Source organism: Eublepharis macularius, chromosome 14 (assembly GCF_028583425.1).
Source record: "Eublepharis macularius isolate TG4126 chromosome 14, MPM_Emac_v1.0, whole genome shotgun sequence".
NCBI lineage: Eukaryota > Metazoa > Chordata > Lepidosauria > Squamata > Eublepharidae > Eublepharis > Eublepharis macularius.
Genome location: NC_072803.1, coordinates 47,332,174 through 47,354,832, shown reverse-complemented (window position 1 = coordinate 47,354,832; position 22,659 = coordinate 47,332,174). Strand labels below are relative to the sequence as shown.

Sequence of the window (22,659 nt, the reverse complement as noted above, 5' to 3'; positions counted from 1 at the left end):
AAATAAGAGGATCAGTGTAGGGCATTCATCAGGGCAACAAATGATCTTAGTCTGCCATGATGAGGGCAACAATCAGACTGAAATGGATCATCTTTATGACGTGGCAACGGGGGTGGACAGGGTTGCCAAAGAAGCCATGGAAAATGGTTCTTCACCATTGGTCCCATCCCTCTTCCATCAACACTGCCTCATCTGGAGGAGATCCAACAGATAATGGGCAAATATGCAGGTACAAGCCAGCAGCAGGAGGCAGCACCACAGTGAAGCCAAGGACTATTGCTGCCTGTCTCCCTCGGCTCGTCTTTGCCTCACTTGCCTCATCATTGGTCATCTGTGGCTGGTGTCTCTGATCAAGAGGGATCACTGATGGGGCAACTGAGGCAAAGGCAAGCCAAGTGAGGAGGATAGGCAGCAGCTGCAGCACCAGGCTTTTCTGCACCACTAGACCACTGGCTGATTCTTGCCTAGCCAGCCTTATTGGCCCTCCTGGCTGCCTGGGCACTGACGTGTGTGTGTGTTGTGTGCAGACAAGTGGTACCCCAGACCACCATCCCATAGGAAATTTTCTCCTAGAGGCCATAATGGCAAACCTGATCTTGCTTAGAAGCCCTTTATCTGTTACATTCTAGAGTATGATATTTGCTGCTTCACCATCCTCAGCCTCCCCAGTCTTACAGTTGCTGACTCCTGCTTGTGCCAGCAGATTTAGGGGTAATATCAGAGGATGGTGTGGTTTAGGAAGGAAAGGAACCTCGGTGGCATATAATGTCATAGAGTCCTCCCTCCAAAGCAGCTATTCCAGGGGAGTTGATCTCTCTTATCTGTAGATCAGCTGTAATTCCAGGAGAACTCCAGGCTCTATCTGGAGGTTGCAACCTTACCCAGTCTCCTTATCTTCAAATCAGCTCTGCTGTTCCCTCCTGTATGCTTGAACCGTCTCTCCAAGCACCTGCTGACACTTTAGTCAAAACCCTCTTCAGATACCAATACTTCATGCAGCTTTCCAACCAAGCTGTCACGAATTTTTGAATCACTGATTTTGTTCACATTAATCCACTGTTCACTGTACAAACACACACACCCTTCGCATCATTTTTGCACTCACCTTCATTTTGACCCTCTAACTGAATTGGTCTATGGGAAGCAATCCTTAAAGTGGATTCCTTTTTTTGGTTTATTATATATATTAATCGGACCTCTCTTAATTTTTTTTCAAATAAATAAACAAATAAATAACTGAAAAAATAGGACATATTTTTTGATTGTTACTTGGAGCATCCAGCCAGGTAACTCCTCTTCGCCTGAGGCTAAGTCCCAGGCTACCAACAGATAATTGTTGGGGTGGAGGGAAGTGAAAAACATGGTCTGGGTGTGCTTTCAGTCCCGAGTCTGCAGAAAACTGCAGTCTGTTTTGTGCTGTTCCGTGAGCATATTGGCATAGAAAGGGTTAATTGAAGGGTGCCAGTCCAGAGTTTTCATTTCTAAAATATTGTTCTGGAGTGTCTCTAATACATCCCACTGTTTTTTGTGGCACTGGCCTTTCTTTAGTGCCCGTTCCGGGCTGTTTTGTGCTTTTCCTGGAGCTTTTTGGCATGGAACGGGTTAATAAAAGTGGGGCAGTCCAGAGTTTTCATTTCTAAAATATTGTTCTGGAGTGTCTCTAACACATCCCACTGTTTTTTGTGGCACTGGCATTTCTTTAGTGCCCGTTCCGGGCTGTTTTGTGTTGTTCCGGGAGCTTTTTGGCATGGAACGGGTTAATAAAAGCGGGGCAGTCCAGAGTTTTCATTTCTAAAATATTGTTCTGGAGTGTCTCTAACACATCCCACTGTTTTTTGTGGCACTGGCATTTCTTTAGTGCCCGTTCCGGGCTGTTTTGTGCTGTTCCGGGAGCTTTTTGGCATGGAATGGGTTAATTAAAGGGTGCCAGTCCAGAGTTTTCATTTCTAAAATATTGTTCTGGAGTGTCTCTAACACATCCCCCTCTTTTTTGTGGCACTGGCATTTCTTTAGTGCCCGTTCCGGCCTGTTCCGTCTCGTTCCGGCTTTTACCCTGTCCCGTGTGAAAGTTCCTTCCTAAATTAGCCCCATAGAACCCGTACAATAGAGATTACACAGGCAGCAGTGAAGGAGCCCTTGGCTATAGGGAGCAGCATAAAGAGCAGGACTGTGATCCAGTGGGAAGGCGTTTTTGTTTGGAGCTCTGAGGGGCAAGCAAAAGAGTGCAATTCTCAGGAACCCCTAGGAACTTGTCGGTATAGTCCCTGAGTAGTGGAGGTGGATGGCAGTTAGCTGCAGAGGAACAGTCTGTTTGCTGAGGAGCTAGGTAAGATGTCCTGGGCTCTTATCAGCTTGTAACTGGAAAAAAAACTGTATGTGAAAAGTTATTGCTGGGTGTGCATGTTAAATTTGGTGTGACTGGAATTATTGGCTATATTTCTCAAGATGAGGATTGTAGTCTGTTTTCAATGATGTCCAGTTTATTCCTTTTTGTGAGAGAGATGTGTGTGTGTGTGTGTGTGTGTGTGTGTGTGAGAGAGAGAGAGAGAGAGAGAGATGAAATGATGTAGTACATGGTGGGCTGGAGTAGTTGGACTTGGCTAACCACAAAGTTGTTGCAAGCAAGAACCAGTTCCTTCACTGAATTCAGACACTATATGTTTCAAGTTCTGTTCTCTGTCTGTTATATCAAACTTCATTGTGTTGTTCTGTATGTTGGAAGGTTCTGACTTAGAAGTTTTATTTAACTTACATTGTCTTGCAAGTTCTGTTCCTGGTTTAGAACTCACACAGGTTATACAAGCACTGATCTCAAGGCAGCCTACAGGAGAGGAAAGAAATCCTTTTTTCACCATCATTTCTTTTCCAAGCCAGCTCTGCACAGTTACATTGGGGGAAGGGGATGGTAAAAAAATCCTTCTGATGGTGGTAGGACAGCTGTTCCCCCACTGGGGGCAGGGATCATCAGCCCCCAGTCCCTGCCCCCCTACATCATAATTTGGCCACCTGTGGAGCACTCCCTGGGTTGGCACGTGGCCTGTGCAAGGATTCACTATCAGGAAAAGACGTCATTATGCAGGCTGGGAGCACACGTGTGATGGGGCATCAAAATGTAGGTGCTGGGCCTCCCATCTCCTACCCAGGGGATAAAGGGACATGGCAACCCTAGCCCCAGCAGCTGCACCACCTGTGGGTATCTTGGTGCCAGCCCTATCTAGGGAATCAAAGGACCAAGAACCTCAGAATCAAGTTACAATTTGGCTAAGGAATTGAAAGTTCAGAGATCACAGCTAAGGAAGTTTCCAGCTGTGAAAGGAGGCCTAAGGGCTGAGCAGAGGTGGTTCTTTAACTTGTGTTTAAACTGGGCCGATTCCAGACGACCCTCCCCATTCCGAAATGTCTCGCATCATTGCGCGGAAAATGCGAAATATCGTGTTTTCTCACGCGAGTTTTGTGCGACGTCGTGCAAAACTCGCGCGACGTCGCGCAAAACTCGCGCGACGTCGCACAAAACTCGCGCGAGAAAATGCAATATTTCGCATTTTCCGCGCGACAACGCGCGACGTTTCGGAATGGGGAGGGCCATCTGGAATCGGCCCTGGTCAAAATTTGCAAGCTCATTCTAAGGCATGTCCCTGCACATTTAGAAATTTGAGTAACTATCTATTAATTGTTTGAGTAGTTCTATAGGCAACGGCTGCTCAAACAACAGATGTACGGAGAAGTGTTTACAACAAGTGGTAGTAGAGCAAGCGAGGACTAAAAAACTTGCTTAAGCTTTCAGTAACCCTTTGCGGTTACGTCTCTGAAGCCGATGTTGCTGGTCCACGTGCAAAAGAACCTGGCTGCTTATGCACAGAGGTCTGAAAATGCACCTCCAGCAGGGCAGCAGGAACTAACGGTGTGGAAGTGAGTAGGAATGGTATCCACCCACTCCTTTGTCTTGCCATGCGCTACAGTCGCTGCTCCCTCCCTTTCCCATAACACAGCTTAACTGGGAAAAGGAAAAGGCCTATTAAAGGGTCACTACCCTTTAAGAGTGCATCTACCACTCTTAGATGCAATTAATCCTCCTTAGTTCAAGTTAAGAACTTTGGGTTGTTCTCTTGGACCCAGCCTTGTTGAGGGATAAACAGGGTAGTGGTGTTGCCAGAGGCATCTTCTCTGAATTACATCCAGCTCATAAGCTGTCCCCTTATTTAGACTTTGCCAGCCTAGCAATGCTGATCCATGGTATTGTAACCTCTAAGATGGACTACTGTAATGCACATTATGTGGATCTGCCTTTGATGATGTCTTGGAAACTTCAGTTGGTATAGTATGTAGCAGCAAGGCCCCTGTGTGGGATCAGCTGCTCAAAACACATCATTTTAATGCTGCTCAATTGCACTGTTTCTGGGCCCACTTCAAAGAGTGTTTTATTGCTAAAATGTATCTCCCCAAATATTCCCATGTATGAGGTTGTTAATATCCAGCTGGGGCCTACGTAAAGTTCAAGAATTATACCGGACTAAAGAAATCAGTTCCCCTGGAAGAAGGCAGAATCTATGGCAACACGTCCTTGCTGAGCTCCTTCCTCAAACTCTGTCTTCCCCAGTCTCTGCCCCTAAATCTTCAGGAATCTCCCAATCCAAAGTTGTCAATTCCACCCTTGCTCCAGCTATGTTCTTTGGACAACTTTCCCCATAAGGTGTCCTCTCTTAGGATTGTTAGGGACCCCATTTTTCCCCCAGTGAGGTCAGGGGATCCCCTGCTCCCAGGCTTTGCCCCCCCTCCGCTAACCTGGCCAGCGGGGGGGGGGGGGATGCAGGGAATGGGCTTGGGAGTGAGCATGCTCTGGAGGACTTTCTTGTTGCACCAGGAATGATGTAATTCCTCTGGGGCGCACATGAAGCACACACATAAGGTAAGTTCCCCACACACATGCCCCACACATGACCCCTTATCCCCTAGTTTGGGGCCCCAGGAAGCCTGGCAACCCTGGGCCCCTGTCGATATGGCAACTGGTAGTTCCAGATTTGTCAGGTCCCCCAGGGGCTAGTGGGTGGGGCCAGCAGGTAATTATCCCAGTGCCCACTTGTCATGCTGGAAAATGTTCTGGTACAACATGGGAGCATGCCTCCCCCCAGTTGTCTTTTCCCCCCTGCTGGTCCAACAGAGGATGGGAGATGGGGGTCCTTAACCCCAATGAGGGAACGGCACTACTAGTTAGGTCATGAGCTACCTGTGTTTGGCCTAGTCCTTTGGTATGGCTTACCGAGGTGCCTTTACTCAATGTATTTAGGAAGGAGGGTAAGACAGATGTATTTTCAGAGGACATTTGGTGGAGAGTAAACTGTTCAGACATATCTGGCTGGGTTTTTAACTTGCATGTTGTGTGGATGCTCTCATTTAAATTGGGGATGTCCTGATCTTCTTGTTGAGGTAATGGGAGAGCATTCGGCCACTGGAGAAACTTAGAAAGAAAAGCAGAAACCTGAAATCATGTATCGTTGATTGAGAGCCTCGCTACAAGTGACATCTTCCACGTGAACGGCACTTGATCATTTTCGCAAGTCTTTCTGGGTACTGAAGTCCCTCTCCCACACCCCTTTTCCTTCTGTTCCTTCCCCTCTCCGTTAGCACGGCTGCCTGAAGAGACGGAGAAAGCCTAAGACAGCAGCTTTTGCAAATCGTCTTGCTGGGGGGTGGGGAATGCTCTAGAGAAAGCTGACATGTGAAGTCCTCCCCTCTCTGTTAGAACTGTTAGGATCGCTGCCTTAAAAGTCAGAGAAAGCCTGCGTTTGCAAATCGTTTCTCTAGTCGCAAGCCTGCTCTCAATGATCTTTGGGGGCGGGCAGCTGCAACTTTCTTAGCTTTCTCTAGAGTATTTCCCCCCCCTCCCCGAGCAAGACGATTAGCAAAGTTGCAGCGGGCAGATCAGGGAGGGGGGGGGAATACTCTAGAGAAAGCTAAGAAAGTTGCAGCTGCCCACCCCCAAAGATCATTGAGAGCAGGCTTGCGACTAGAGAAACGATTTGCAAACGCAGGCTTTCTCTGACTTTTAAGGCAGCGATCCTAACAGTTCTAACAGAGAGGGGAGGACTTCACATGTCAGCTTTCTCTAGAGCATTCCCCACCCCCCCAGCAAGACGATTTGCAAAAGCTGCTGTCGTAGGCTTTCTCCGTCTCTTCAGGCAGCCGTGCTAACGGAGAGGGGAAGGAACAGAAGGAAAAGGGGTGTGGGAGAGGGACTTCAATACCCAGAAAGACTTGCGAAAATGATCAAGTGCCGTTCGCGTGGAAGATGTCACTTGTAGCAAGGCTCTGAGATGTGTTTCTGAACTCTCCAACACAGCAAGCATGATTGTGACATGATCTGGGGTGCCTGTTTCCTCTTTGCCATCCCTGAATAAACCCAGCCTAACGGCTAAACTTGATGTGCTGTTTGCCATGTGTTCTCCATGGGACTGGCAGCCATTTGCCAGCTGCTGCTCCCCATGAAGAATTCCCTCTAAAAATGCCCTGCAACCTTGATTCTAGTTCGGACTATGGTACAGGGTGGGGAAGAGAAAGGATGGTCTCCTATCTCCCCCACCGTGCCATTATCCCCACCCAAAACAGCACTGGGGGCATTCTTTGGCCCATAGTGTGGCTGCATGGCATGGGGGAGGCAGGAACCTCTTCCCCCCCTTACTATAGTCCCAACCAGAATAAGGGCCCCTGTGGCCCTTTTAGGGGCAGTCCTTCACGGGGACAGGCAGCTGGCATATGGCCACCAGTCCCCATGGAGTATACGTGGCAAATATCATGTCTAGTTCAGCCCTAATTGTGTTCTGTACAAGTGAAGCAAATGGCTGGCTACCTAGATGCCCTCAGCTGGTATCACTGAGAGTCATGGGTGAAGAATTACAGCATGTTTGTACAGCCTTTAGTTGAGTATTTGCTATTGTGCTTTATAAAACAGTTTGACTGGTAAATCTAACTGGCAGTTTGTTTAGTTTGTCTAGATTCCATTGGAATCTTGAAAGCAACCTTGGGCATTATGAACCACCTTGTGGATCCTGTTTTGGGTGGAAAGGAGGCACATATATGTTTGAAATAACTTAACGTAACAAATTAATAGTTCAAATTCAAAATTAGAACTTCATTCCATAACAGCCTCTTAAATGAAGTACTGTCACAGATTCCTTATCAAAAGCCAACTCTATATAGCTGCTCTGCCCAAGCGTTCAGGATTTTTTTTTTATTGAAGTGCTCTATCAAAACAAATGCTGAAGATCATCAAGATGTGGTAGATCATCAAGCAATAAGGCGAACACTTTTTCTTTTTAGTTGTACCATCTGAAGAAGAGAGCTCTTCTGTGCAGGACGATGTCTGGCTCTCAGAGTTTTTATGATCATTCACAACGTTACTGAAAGTTTGAAACTGGCTTGTGCAAAAAAAAAAAAGTTACTTCAGGCCAGTTAATTTTGTTTAGATTTTTAATTCAGGCAGTCTTTTACATTCTCCACAGTTCCACATATAAATATCAGCGTTGCAACATGTGCATTACTAAAAAAAAAGATATGGTTTCTCCAAGTATGTGTTGCTTCCATGAACTAGGCCTAATACCTGTCCTCCATCTACTGGGTGATGCCACCCCATTTGGCTCCTTATGAATTGGTAGAGTACCATCTAATATTTTGTAATATAATGATCATTGATCATTCCATTTTTCTGTTGCTCACAACCTTACAGAGAGTTGCTGTGGGGATTCGGTTTCGTTTTCTCAGCCATGCCGGACGCTCCTCTCGGCTGGTCCGGGAGGAAACGACCGGGCACCCTGACCGGGCGGCTGATCCGCAAGGATTAGCCCCCAGGACTCCCAGGGAGGGAGCCAGGGTCCGGGACGCGGCGGGAAGAACTCCCCGAAATTAATGCGGGGGGGAGGAATTGCCCGTTTGTCCCTATGGAGGCTGGCAGATGTGCGCGGCGCCTCGAGTGCCGCCGGGCAACGAGAAACGGCAAGTAAAAGAAACAGGCGGGAGCCTGTAAACAAGCGAATCCCTTCTGTTTTACAAGCGTTTGTGAAGGAGAGGTTGATCTGAAGAAGACTCGCTCTTCCCCTTCGTTGAGTTCCAGAATTTTGTTGGCGCCCCCCCCCAAATGGCAGCAAAGAAGCAAAGTCCCGCTCTCGGTAAGTCAATCTCGGCTACTTTGAAGGGGGAGTCGCTCGAAGAGTTGGTGCGCAGGGCGGTGGTGGAAGCCATAAAACCCTTTGTTGACAAGCTGAACGAAACTGATCAAAGGGTGGGCTTAATTGAAAGCGAGGTGAAAACCATTAAGGCAGCAGCGGGGGGGGGGCAGAAAAGTCTGCTCTGGAAAGTGCGTCACTTGTGAAGGCTACAAAAAAGGAGCTGAAGTTGGTGGAGAACCAGCTGATCGGGCTACAGGTGGAACGAACGCAGACAATTTTGCGTCTCCAAAACGTGAAAGAGGAGGAAAATGAGGATCTGTGGGATTTGGTCTCGGAACTACTGGCGACACCCGCGAGGACGACTAAAGAAGAGGTTAAAAGCGCCATTTTGGAGGTCCGTCGGGCTTCTTCAAAATATGCAACAAAGCGACAGTTGCCTCGTGAGATCATTATTGACTTTTCATCTAAAAAGATTTGGGACACCATCCTATATAACTCATACAATGCGGACTTGGACTTTATGGGTTTGAAAGTCAAGATTTTGAAGGACGTTCCATTTCTAGTCCGGAAATGGCGTTTTAAATATAAAAAGTTTGCAGCTCTTCTGAGGGACCAGGGAATAAAGTACAAATGGTTATTCCCGGAAGGAATATGGTTCAGATATAAAGATCAGGCCTATAAGATATTATCAGAAGATCAACTAAAGGATTTTGAGAATAAAAACCCAGAACTCTGCTGCACCAAGAACGAAGAAAAGGAGGAGCCGGAGGGGGGGGGAGGAGGAGGAGAGCATCGCAACAGCAGTTGCACAGAGAGAATTGCGTCCGGGACCTAGAAGGGGGAGGAAAGTTTAATCAGAATTTGAAATGTTTATTCTCTGTATGATTAACCACTCCATCATTATTCTATGGAGCTATTTTTGTATTATGACAGTATGAAGGGAAATATTGAAGTGTAGTGTTTAGTGTTTGTAGTTCATTCCCCCCCCCCTTTTCTTTTTCCACCTCCCTTTGTCCTTTCCCTCTCCTCTTTCCTTGTGATAGTCTGGTGTAGTGTTTTGTAGTTATGAAAATAAAAAAATTTATTAAAAAAAAAAAAAGAGAGAGTTGCTGTGGCATAGTGGTTAAGTGGTTGGACTGTGAATCAGCACTCTGCCATGAGCTCAGTAGGTGGCCTTGGGTAAGCCACACCTCCTTCGGTAAGCCAGCTGCATTGTGTGGATAATAACATGGATTTTGTTCACCATTCTGAATGGGGCACTAATATGTCTAGAAGATCAGTATATAAGTGCACTGTTATTATGTTTTTATTATTATTTGGGTGGATGTGGTAGTGAAGAGTGCCATTAAGTCATAGCTGACTCATGGCGACCCCTGGTGGGGTTTTCATGGCAAGAGACTAACAGAGGTGGTTTGCCATCACCTGCCTCTACAACCCTGGTCTTCATTGGAGGTCTCCCATCCAATTACTAACCAAGGCTGACCCTGCTTAGCTTCTGAGATCTGACAAGATCAGGCTCACCTGGGCTATCCGGGTCAGTGCATTTTGAGGAATAGCCCTTTTATATTGTTAAAGATGGAGAGTAACTCATTATTCCAAACAACTGCAATGTAATAAATCGAAGACTCACAAGAAGGCCTGCAATACTTTCCCCTAAAGTTACTTCTTTTAGAAGCCAAAAGAAGTTAAACAGTTCAACTCTATGCAAGCTAACTCAAGTTTAGACTCAGCGTGACTGGATGTATAGGGCTGCATGGTAAAAAGCAGAAAACACAAATGGAGCTACCAATTGCTGGCCAGGTTCATCACAGCCATGAGTTCTCTCACTGGCTAGAACAAGGCGAGGTGGAACGCTTGCACTGACTGTCAGTGGAAGGGCCTAAATGACTGCCTCCCATCACCTCTTTCCATTGCTTTTATCTCTACAGCTCTACAATTTAGTTAAGCTAAATCCATGGCCATCAATGGGAGCTCCTTCAGCTTTATCCCCTATCTTACAGTCCTATTTGATGGAGCACTTTGCTGACATTCTCAACCAAAGAGGCATTATATCTCCAGAGACTTGTGTCCCTAATGAGGGATTCTTTTGGAAGCTGTGGTTGCTTAGTAGATCGGTAATGGAACATAAAGCCAACATTCATTGGGACATAAACATTGCCTCCATATGCCCAGAGAGCTTTGTGTACGGATTGCTGGATCACTTTCCTTGGATCAATGATCATTTTCCGAGGGTTCTCATTCGGGTTCCTATCAGGCTCCCGGAAGACATGTTGCAGTATATTAGTGCCAGGTATCTTCCTCCAAGAGGAAATGTTGAATGGATCATTGGGGGTGAATACATGGTTAGGAAAAAGATGGCTCTGAAAGAAGAAAACAGCAGCCCATGGATGTTGCTCCTGAAGCTTCTGCATCATGGTTTTCCAGTCTGGATATTTAATGGGCAGAATAATTTCATCTATGTCATTCAGCAGCACGTATCTGCTCTTGTACATGTTGCGATAGACACAGTCATTCAAGACTGTAACCTGTCCATAGTAGCCAATATCCTTGGGATCTGCTGCGTGATGCCAGTGAGAAGAAACGTTGAGGTATGAATCAATAGGCCAGGGAACTATCTCAACAGTCCCTTTTGCAATATAAAAATCCAGCACTTTTTCCATCAGTGGGCTGCAGCTGTTCTTGTAGATCACCACTCTGTCCACCCCGAGGATTTTATACATCTCCACGGTCTGCACAAACTGCAGGACGTTGTTGTACCCTCCAAACATGGTGGAGATGCATACTGTGAAATCCAGAAGGGGACGGTCAGTTTCACGGTTTCTAATTGCAAATAGTGGTAGTGGGTCAGTAGTGATGTTTGGAGACCAATGTATAGTCATGTAATGTGGATCCCAGTCTTCTGGTTCCAGGCAATGCAAGTGCGTGGCACCATAAGGGAAGTCAAATCTATCAGAAAGTACATGAATTTTAGCTTTGGATATATATATTTCATCTCTGGATGGGTGGCAGAACCAGCAGTACATCTCTTTCACCTCTTTGTGGTGTGCTATTGCAATCACTCGTGTTATTTTTTCCTTCCTATTGTCAAAGTATGGAGCAATGATGAAGGTTCTATTATCTCTTAAGGGTGTGATGGTATTATTGGTAAGAGTCCCTTGGCAGAAATGGTTCTTCTTTACCACTAGCATGAAAGAGAATTTTCTGTTCTGGAGGAAGGAGAAGGTCATTATTGACATGAAGATGGCAATGTAAGTAATGGCCATAAAATATGATTTTGTCCAGGACCAAGTCATTTCAGACTTCTTTATAGCTGGTCAGTGCAAGTAGATTGGACAGCTGTTCTGTAGATAGATGGAAAAACACAACACAAAGTCAGAGAGAAGTATTGGAGATATTCTTCATGTTAAAGGAAGCAGACACTAGCCCCAGAAACCTATTTAAAGGAATCCATAGTTGGGCCTTACCAGATTAATATCTATTGCGGAGAAAACATGACAGGTGATCGGAGCCTGTGTGCTGGCTGGTGTGAGTGTGTGAGAGAAAATAGAAAAGGAAAATTTAAAACTTACAAGGAAATCAGAGTTCTTTATTTTAAGAATTCTTTATTATAAGAATTCTGATAGGAAATGAGAATAGATCTATCCCTATCTACCTATTTAGTCTAAGGGTGGGCATGGATGACAGGACAAGTCCTGCATCCATGATACAAGATGGAGAGAAGTGTGACAAAGCCAGGAAGAGAAGGATATCGCGAGGAGGAAGTCCTGAGATTAGCAATCTCTACAACAAAGAGTAGTCAGAGCAGTAAACAGTAAACAGATGCCCTGACCTCTCTATATTTCTAACTCTTTGGTTTGTCCCCCTCTGAAACCTGAGGAAAGGGATGCATCTTGTCTAGTTGAGTTAGAAAGGAAACTCTTGGTAGTGGCTTGGTTAGGGAATCGGCGATCATCTCTGGGGATGGACAGTAAGTCACCTTTGCAATGCCTTTCTGTTGTAGTTCTTTCACGAGGTGATACTTCATGTTAATGTGCTTGGTATGCTGGTGGATGTCATCTCTCTGTGAGAGCTTGATATAGCGTTGGTTGTCTTCATAGAGCTTTGCAGGTAGTGGAATTTGTATTCCAAGACCTTCTAGTAGTTGCCTTAACCATGCTATATTTTGACAACATCGTCCAGCTGAGATGTATTCAGCATCTGTGGAAGATCTGCCTCCCCGAAGGCAGTTTCAGGCTCCTTTAACGTTTAAACTCTGTTATCATTTTCCAAGATGGTTGCCTTGCTTGCATTGCCAGAATCCCCACATTATTTCTTAAGGAACATGGAGGAAGTGGAACAGAGGAGACTGGAAGAACTCAAAAGCTGTGCTTGCTCCTCCACTCCCAAGCAGTGAATTGTGCAGCAGAGGAAAGTGAGACACGGAAACCCAGGAAGACTGCGAAGGCAAGTGTTTAAAGAGAGAAGCATTGTTTGTCGCATGACATTGAACTGAATGAAGCTGATGGAGAAAAGTTAGAGGGGGGGAGGAGAAGAGCATGTTTGAACTAGGGGCGAAGGAGGAGGAGAGGCACTCAGTACGTGATTCGAGGCGTGTTTCTTTCTTATTGTAGCATAACTGATCTAGACTGTGGCTGCAATCCTAATCTAAGCTTTAAAACCCGCTGAACTCCAAGGAATTCACAAGTGAATCTGGAGGCTTAAAGTTATGCTCTGTGAAGTTGTTTACGAAAATACTATATTTAGGGCTGATTTTAACTCCCCCCCCCTTTTTTAGCTATAATTTTTATTTTATTGTGGAAGACTTAAAAAGATAGTACAGAAAAGAAAAAGAAAAGCATGAAACGTACAACTACTAAGGGTCTGTAGTGGCCTACCAAAGAGAAAGGCCTACGAACTACCAGAAAGAAAAAAGAACCAGCTTAATAAATGTATTGTTAATCCTTTTTTTTTATATAATTTTTTTTTTATTGGCGAGTACAAAATTAATACACATATTCCCCATCTTACTTATATTATATCAACCCCCACTCTTTCCCTCCCCCCTCCTTATAGACTTCCAACAGCTTTCCAACCCTTAACTTATCCTATTACTTAACTTATTTTCAACTAAATTCTTCTAAATCATATATGTATTATGTCTCTTACTCTAAGCATTTTCAAATTCTTTTATATATACTTTATCAAATCCACTAATATATCTATTCTCTACATCACTATTTAAACTGTATATTTTTAATAAAATCTCCTTAATAGTAATACTAGCTTAGATTAATCAATAGCTAACTTTTTCATTACAGGTAAATTTACTTCTCCGTTCTGTTTGTAAAGTCACAAATTAATAGTTCTCAAACTGCCACAGTCCTCCTTTCACATCCCATTTTTTTTCTAGGTATTGTTTCAATTTCCCCCCATCTGCAATGTATTCTCCTGGATCAAGATCTTTCAGTTTTCTTGTCATTTTGTCCATTTCTGCCATGTACAACAATTTGTAAATCCAATCTTCTGTAATTGGTATTTCTTGCACTTTCCATTTCTGCACGTATAAAAGTCTTGCTGCTGTAGTCATGTAAAATAACAATGTTCTGTACTGCATTGGAATATCTTCCATTCCCAAGTTCAGTAGCAACAATTCTGGGTTCTTATTTATTTGGGTTTGCAAAACCTCATTAATTACTTCAATTATATCTCCCCAGTATTGCTTAGCTACCTCACAAGTCCACCACATATGATATAATGATCCTTCATGCTTCTTACATTTCCAGCATTTATCTGACATATTAGTATTTCCTAGCGCAATTTTCTTTGGTGTTAAATACCACCTATACATCATTTTATAGACATTCTCTTTAATGTTGGTACAAGTTGAAATCTTCAACGTATTTTTCCATAAATGCTCCCAAGATTCCATTGTTATTTCTTTGTGAAAATTTATTGCCCGTTTCACCATCTGGACTTTAACTGTCTCATCTTCTGTGTACCATTTTAAAAGTATTTTATAAATTTTCGAAATTTCTTTTTTCCCTTATTGAAGAGTCACTTCTTCTAATTCCGAATTTTCCACTCTTATTTCACCCTTTGAACAGTCTGAGTTATAAAGATCTCTTATTTGCCGGTATTGGAACCAACCATAGTGAGAAGATAACTCTTCTTCCATTTTAATTTTTAACATTTTATGTTCCATCGACATTATCTCTTTATAGGTTAGACATTGTTGTTCATTATAAACCGCTCTCGGATCTATTACTTCATATGGTACTACCCATGAGGGAATACCATCTTCCATATAGTTCTTATATTTCTTCCAGATTGTGAAAAGGCTTTTTCTAATGTAGTGATGCAAAAACATAGAGTCCGCTTTAACTTTATCGTACCACAAATAGACATGCCATCCAAACAGTTTTTTATATCCTTCCAAAGCCAGCAGTTTACGGTCTTTTAACGTTATCCAATCTTTTAACCAAACCAAACAGATTGCTTCGTAATATAATCTTAAATTTGGCAGTTGCAGGCCGCCTCTTTCTTTCGAATCTTGTAACACCTTCATTTTCACATGAGGTTTCTTGCCTGCCCACACAAAGTCCGAAATTTTTCTTTGCCATTTATCAAATTGTTTGTAGTCCCGAATGATTGGAATTGTTTGCAACAAAAACATCACACGTGGTAGCACGTTCATCTTCACTGCTGCTATTCTTCCCAACCATGACAAATTTAATTTATTCCATTTTATCAGCTCTCTATTTGTATCCACAATTTCTCATAATTATTTTTAAATAAATCTATATTTTTCACAGTCAGCTCAATTCCTAAATACTTCACTTTGTTAGCTACTTCACAGTCTGTAATTTCCATCAATTCTTGATGTTTTTGCTTTGTCATATTCTTACACAGTATCTTCGACTTCTTTTTATTCACATAAAATCCAGCCAAATCTCCAAATTCCTTTATTTTGTCCAGTATTTTTGGCATATTGTGTATTGGATCCTCCACTATTAGCATTACATCATCCACAAATGCTCTGACTTTGTAGGAAAATTCCTTTATTTTTATGCCTCAGATTGTTTCATCCTCTCGTATTTGAATCAACAACATTTCCAAAATCAGAATAAACAACAATGGAGACAATGGGCAACCCTGTCTCGTACCTTTAGTTATTTTCAATTTTTTAGTCAAATCGTCATTGACTACAATCGCTGCACACTGATCTTTATAGATTCCTTTAACTGCTTGTATGAACTTATCTCCCATTTGCAACTTTTCCATAGTGGCAAACATAAAATCCCAGTTCAGATTGTCAAATGCTTTTTCAGCGTCCACGAAAAAGAAACCAACTTCCTTGTCACAATGCTTGTCGTAATATTCAATAGCATTTATCACTGTCCTTAAATTATCCTTAATTTGTCTGTTAGGTAAAAATCCAGCCTGTTCCTCTGCAATAAATTCCAACAGCCATCCCTTTAGTCTCTCCACCAAAATTTTCGCCAATATCTTGTAGTCATTATTCAGTAACGAAACTGGGCGGTAATTTTTAACATTGGTCAAATCATGTCCATCTTTTGGGATCAGCGATATATTGGCTTCGTTCCATGAATCAGGGATCTTTTGGCCCTGCAAAATTCCATTCATTACCTCTCTCAGGAAAGGTACCAATTCCTTAACCATCGTTTTGTAGAACTTAGCCGTTATTCCATCTGGACCTGGTGCTTTCCCTAATTTAGTTGATTGTATGGCTTCTTTTATTTCCTCTTCTGTCACTTCCCTGTTTAGCTTTTCTTTCCATTCCTCTGAAATTATTGGAAGCTTTATTTTCTCCATGTACTCCACTATTGAGTCTCTCTTCACCTCTTTTCTTTGGTACAATTTTGCATAAAATTTAAAAAAAAGCTTTACTGATAGCTGATTGGTCCACCCATGTTTTATCATTTTCTCGAATCATAGTTATAGTTCTCTTCTCCTTTCTCTTCTTTAATTGCCACGCTAAATATTTCCCAGGTTTATTTGCACCTTCAAATGACTTCTGATTCATTTTCTTCAAATTCCACTCCAATTCTTTATTATTCATTGCCATCAACTGTTCCTGCAGAATTTTTATGTCCTGATAGATTTTCTTCTTCCCTGGTCTTCTCTTAAGTTGTATCTCTTTGGCTTTAATTTTCTCCATAATTTCATGTCTCTTTTCTTCCTTTCTCCTTCTGTCCCTTGCATTCAAGTCCATTAATAGTCCTCTTATCACAGCTTTATAGGTGTCCCATACCTTGTAGGTTGGTACATCCTTATTCATATTATATTGTATAAAAAATTTGGTCTCTCTCCGTAGCAACACAATATTTTCTTCTGTCAGCAGCAAATCCTCATTTATCCTCCATCCTCTTCTTTTGGTATTTTTCCTGAATCTCCACATAATCGGGTTATGATCTGAGCCTCCCCTAGGTATTATCTCCACATCTTTAGTCCATACCGCCAATTCTTTGGAGGCCCAGATCATGTCAATTCTTGATAATGTAAAATGTCTTGCTGAATAGAATGTATATTCTCTATTTTTAGGGTTTTGTCTCCTCCATACGTCTTCCAGACTTTCTTGTTCCTTAATCACAAAAAAGGATTTTGGCAAAAGTCCTCTTTTTTTATGTGCACTTTTAGATTTCTTGTCTTCTTCCAAGTTTGTAAATCCATTGAAGTCGCCTGCCAGAATTATTTGATCATAGGTCAGTTCATCTAACTGTTTCTGTAAATCCTTGAAAAAAATTTCTTTCGCACCATTAGGCGCATAAATTCCAATCACCAAAGTCTTCTTTGAGTTCCAAATTATTTCCACTGCTATATATCTGGCTTCTGTATCACATAAAACTAATTTGGGCTGCAGCTCTTCCTTTATATACAATACAACTCCTCTCTTCTTCTTTTTGGAAGCCGCTGCAAATTCATTTCTAAGTTTTGCAAGTTTTAAATATTTTACATCCTGCTTTTTGATATGTGTCTCTTGCAAACACACTATATTACATTTTTGTTTTAAAAGCCAGTGGAATATGATCTTACGTTTAGAAGGTGAATTTAGTCCATTTACATTCCAAGATATAATTTTACACTCCATGATCAAATTTTAGCTCTCTTTGGTAAGTCTTTTTCATTGTCTTTAATAAACGTTTCCATCTCCTGACCAGATCTGATATTCCTCCTAACTCCACCAAATTCAAAAGCCAGCCCTTCAGGTATTTCCCATCTGTATCTAATTTTCAAATCTTTTAACATCTGGACCAGCTCTCTATACTTTTTCCTCTCTAACAACACCGATCTGGGCAGCTCTTTCATGATTCTCGCCGCTTTCCCGTCGACTTCTAATGGATCCTGGAATTGTTTGCTCACAGTTGACTCTCTGATGCTTCTAGTTGTAAATTGCATGATCATATCTCTTGGTAACTTCTTTTGAGCTGCAAATTTTGAATTAATCCTGTATGCCACATCCAGAAGAGCTGCTATTTCCACTTCCTCTTTGCCCAGGTAACCTGCCAGAATTTCTGTAATATGCTCTTGGGTTGATTTTTCCAAAACTTCCGGGATCCCACTAAATCTAAGTTGTTTTTCCATTTGTTTACATTCAGCTACAGCCATTCTTCCCTTCACTCCTCTCATCTCCATTCTGTGCACATCCGCCAAGGTGTCAGCCGCATTTTCTACTGCGTTAACTCTCTGCTGTGTGACTTGTAAGTTTTTTTGGACTTGATCCATATTCTTAGATAATTCTGCCATCTCCGATTTAAATGCCTCTTTAAAGTCCTTCAAATTTTTCGCCATCTCTTGCATCATATCTTTAAGCTCTTTATTTCCTTCCATAACTTTTTTCTCTATCTCTTTATTTCCCTCTGTAACTTTTTTATCTAAATTTTCCAGCGCCGTCTGCCAGTCCTTTTTCGACATCGTGGGGCTAGCTTTACTTTGCTCCCACGAGTCCACTCTTTTCCTTAACTCCGTGGTGCAAATTTATTCTTTTCTTTTCTTTTTAAAAGTCTGAATTTAAATTGTTTTTCCAAAAGTTAGTGTTTACGAAATCCAAAATGCCAGGCGTCTTTTCTCTATGATCTTATTTGAGGCAGCCGCCCTTACCCTTGTCCAAGATGTCCTACTTCCGTTTTCCTTGAAGTCAAAACTCTGCCCTTCTTCAAAATGGCGATATTCCACTTCCGTTGGTTACAAGCCACTTCTCGCCCGTCTCTTTGTGACGCACTTCCTGTTCCTCTCCGTTGCACAGCAGCTCTCACGATACTGAAACTTTCTCACAGTCCACTATCTCCTCCAAGCCGCAGGTATGTAAACAATATTCATTTTTCCGCTCTAACTTCTCTTTAAAAAGTCACTTCTTAGCAATTTGTATGCCGGAACTTTCTCAGTTATATATTAAGTCAATCGCAGTTGCCTAATTCTCTTTATCACTTTATTTCTTATTGTAATCTGTCCCGTACTGAGAGATAGCAATCTTTACCTTCGTAAGTGTTTCTCTTGGGTTGTAATCACTGCTTCAATTATCCAATCGATTCAAAGTACTTCTTTGTGTTACTGAAGCTTGGGCATGAGGGTCTTATGTCAGAAATTGACTCCAGAGCCGCTGCAGAGATCTTGGCTGCCTGTCTACGAGTGGGACCTCAAGGGTGGATGGGGGATTGTTGCATAGACCCCCCCCTCACACCCGAGATCAATGCACTCTCAAAGTCTTGAGCTTACTTGCTTGTTCTCCGCCTGAGAACAGGGGGCTATGGGCAGTTTGTGCCCTTCCAGCCCCTACAAACAGCGGCATGGACAGCTCAGCTCCCTGAACTGCGTTAGACCTTCATGGATCCCAAACTGGAAGTCCAATGTATTGTTAATCCTTGCAGTTTTTTCCCTACAACATTTCCTCCTTTTCCCATCAATCAGCTTGTGGTCTAATTAATATCTTGTCTTCTTAACCTCCCAACTCCTTATTCTTAATTACACCAATAATTAGTTCATTTTTCTTCTTCATTCGGAGAGAGTCATAAAGGGTTTCCAATTTGCCATGTGTGTAAACAATGACTTTATCTTTCTTTACAACTGAAAGTTTGGCTGTCTCAACTAAAATCCTCATCTTTCCAATTCAATCCAATTTTCCACTGAAGGTAGATCTTTACACTTCCATTTTAAAGCTTATAAAAATCATTTCACATGCAACATTAAAAAGACCCATACTCTTTCCCCAAATTTTCTGTCCATATTTCCCAACACATAAAACTCCAATCTAGACTACGAATTTATCTTTTAACATTCTCATTGTCATATATAATTATAATCATTTTTTCCATTTTGTTACATTTTTACTAGTTTCCCAAAGCATCACAGCAAAGTAAGTTTGAGAAAGACTGAAGAACAGCTGGAGAAACTCCAGGAGGTGCAAAAATCGACCACAATGGTGTGGGGAAGCAGGAAAAAAACCCCTCTTCCCAATAGGGTTGTGTGAACAAAAGCACAGCCATTTTTTCTTGCTAGCTTGAGAAACAAAACAGCTTAGTTGCTTGACCTTCAAATGTATAACAATGTAAGAGAACAGCAAGGCAGAAGCTGTAAACAAGAACTAGTTTGAGCTAGAGAGATAAGGAGAAGAGAAAGTTCCACTAGGGCACAGAAACAAAAAGAGGTGTGTTTTCCTCAGAATAGAGCCTTTGTCTTAAGAAGAAGAAAGGTATAAAAAGACCCTCCTCACCACGTTTGGGCGGGTTCAGTGTGTTTTTACTTGTTGAAACTCTGTTCCTTCTTATTTCATGAAATAAAGGTTTTTCCTCTTCAATCCAGAGGAGTTAGCTGTGTTAGTCTGTAGTAGAAAAATAGAAAAGAGCCCAGTAGCACCTTTAAGACTAATCAACTTTACTGTAGCATAAGCTTTCGAGAATCACAGCTCTCTTTGTGAAATGCATGGAGGGTAAGAAGAAACTGGTCAGATATATAGGTGGAGAGGGGAGGGGGGAGTAGATGCAATCAGTAGCTACTGATAATGAAATCAGTTGCTTCTAATAATGAGATAACCATTCATAACCCCATTGAATAGGGACTATTAACAGGAGGCTTAGCTATACCAATGGATTATAATTGGGGTTTAGAGGTTTCTCTTTCTTTGTACTTTTAAAACAAAAACACAACAGTCAAAAATATTATTGTTAAACATGTATAAAGACAATAGAACTGTTAGTCTTCAGGGGCACTGTCACGTTCTCTGTTGCAAAGGCTAAACATGGTGAACTTTCCGGACTGAAGGTTATGCAATCTTCTAACAACAACAAAAAACCCCGATCACTTTATTTTTAAGCTATAGGCAAATGATGGAATTCACTGCAACTCACCTTGTTTGTGGAAGTCAAATGTAGCAGTAAATACCCAGACCTTGACACTGTGGAGAAAAAGTGGCTGTTTCAGGTAATGATGATGAACCTCCGCAAGTAAACATTCCCAAGGTAACGCAAATCAGCTCACCGTTTCAATAAACGGTCTGCTTTACAACTATATCTTTTTAAAAGATTTGACAATATTTGAACCAACTTATATAACTTATATAACTCTTCCAACCAGCATTTTATATGCAGTGAACACAGCAACTGTTAATATTTATCTCCATGTCCCAGAAAGCGTCTCTTAACTTCTTAATTTCTGCATATGAACCCTCTGCAAAATGGAGCAGGAAGTCATTGCCTCCGTCCCAGCCCATCGGCAAATCTCCCCTGTTCAAGGTGACATTTCAGATGGAAGTGAAGATGTCTGCAAATCTGATGGATCCCAATGATTTGGACATATGTCATTGCATCTCCAATTTTTAAAACTTGTGCTGAAAGATAGGTGTTTGATGACAGAGATTTTCTGTTCCCCAGACTTGCAAATCAGGCTTAGAGGAAGAAGTCAAGAATAGTGAGGGCTCCTGTCTTTTTTTCTGTATTGGGACGAAAAAGCCTATGGTGGTGGTGGAAATCAGTGGGAATGGGTGAGAGAGTTCTCATACCTTTGATAGTTGTACAGAAGGGATAATTTTGGAACTAGAAGATTTATTTGTCATGTTATGTTAGGATCATTCTGGTTTTGTGAGTGCAGCAAAGACTGTCTCTGAGAGATATGCGGAATGTACTTCCCTACCCACTATTTTTCTCATTACATGAGTGGGACTCACTCCAAAGCTTGTGGAGAACCACATCCACCATTAACTAAAAGAACCACATGACTACTGGTTTTGCTTCCCAGCTACTGATATTAAAAAAGGCAGTGCTTTGGAAAATGGAGTCTCCATCTAACCTTCGCAATGTAATCTTTGTTTTAAGTCATAATGGATGTATGCCACATCCTGTGGCAGTGAATTCCATAAGCGACCTAAATATTGTGAGAATAAGTATTTCCTTTTGCTTTTATGACCCTATGTTCTAGCATTAGGAAGAGTGAGAAAAAAGATGTTTGTTCTTTTTCTTCGCACCAGTCATATGTTTAGAAACTTCAGTCATTTCCCTTTGGGGGCCAATTTTTTATAAGGTGAAAAGCCCTAAATTCTTTAATCATTCCTTATAGAAGTGTTCCAACCCTGTGTTCATTTTGGTTGTACTTTTTTATTATTAGTTATTTAATACATTTACATCCAGTCTTAGATTCCAGACAGAACAATAGAAAGTGGCAAGGATACCAAAACAACAGTCCATCAACATGATGAAACGACAGATTAAAAGTGCACAGGTTAAAAATGCAGCCCAGATCTGCCAGAACAGTTTAACCTCCACCAAACATGCTCTGAAATAATAAAAGCACTGCACATACCTTCCTAAATGCGGCAGAGTGAAGGTGCATTCTACACCCAAACTGGCAAGTCATTACAGAGGGCTGAACCTACCACAGAAAAAGACAGGATACCTCAAGGAGATTGTTTTCTGAGGAGCATAACTGATACATGGGAGTATCCTGGGAGATGCAGTTATCTCTTCCTTTCCCAGCTCTACAATATTTCTTTGAAGAAGTGGTGACAAGAACAGCACCTAGGTGATCCTTGGCAACTCTTCCTTAGAAGCTGAGATGTACATGAGGATCCTGGATATTGAATGATGAGGATGGCAAACAGGCTACAGGTAGGGACCTGTCTAGAGCACGGAAGGAGGAAAAGTGAAAAGGGCATGAGAAGTCTAAAAAGTCTGGGGAACGGTGAAGTAAGCTATCCAAAGTGTAATGTAATATCTTAAGCTACCAGGAACTTGGCTGAGTCAGAGGATCTTCTTAAATGTAACCACAAGAATCATCATATGGGACACTTGCAGATCTGGATTCCTGCTGTGTCCCCACCTCCTCCCACCTCCTCTTTGACTGCTGCCAGTCAAAGATCTTTCAGTGACTGCAGAAGGGACAGAAAATGAATACACCCCTCTTTGCACTTCTCATTGCAGGTGGCAGGTGATGACTGTTTTAATCTATCAGTTTTACTTGATTCATCATTGAACAAAAGAATGCAAAAAGAATCATGTAGAGACGTTTCTAAAAC

The 22,659-nt window shown here is 42.1% G+C and overlaps 2 protein-coding genes across 2 annotated transcripts in view; both read right to left on the bottom strand.

Moving 5' to 3' along the window:
• LOC129342639 (beta-1,4-galactosyltransferase galt-1-like) overlaps positions 1-20,609 on the bottom strand; it is an 88,178-nt gene extending 67,569 nt beyond the window's left edge. Inside the window, exon 1 of the mRNA XM_054998500.1 lies at positions 20,501-20,609. The gene's annotated coding sequence lies outside the window, so the exon portion shown is untranslated. The remainder of the gene's footprint in view (positions 1-20,500) is intronic.
• Positions 9,266-11,386, bottom strand: LOC129342640 (uncharacterized). The gene has a single exon (XM_054998505.1). The coding sequence runs from the start codon at positions 11,384-11,386 to the stop codon at positions 10,154-10,156; it is 1,233 nt and encodes a 410-aa protein (XP_054854480.1). The 3' UTR covers positions 9,266-10,153.
• Positions 20,610-22,659: the final 2,050 nt, after the last annotated feature.

Excerpts from the sequence above, each read along its gene's own strand:
- LOC129342640 (XM_054998505.1), bottom strand. The coding sequence starts at position 11,386 with ATGACCTTCTCCTTCCTCCAGAACAGAAAATTCTCTTTCATGCTAGTG.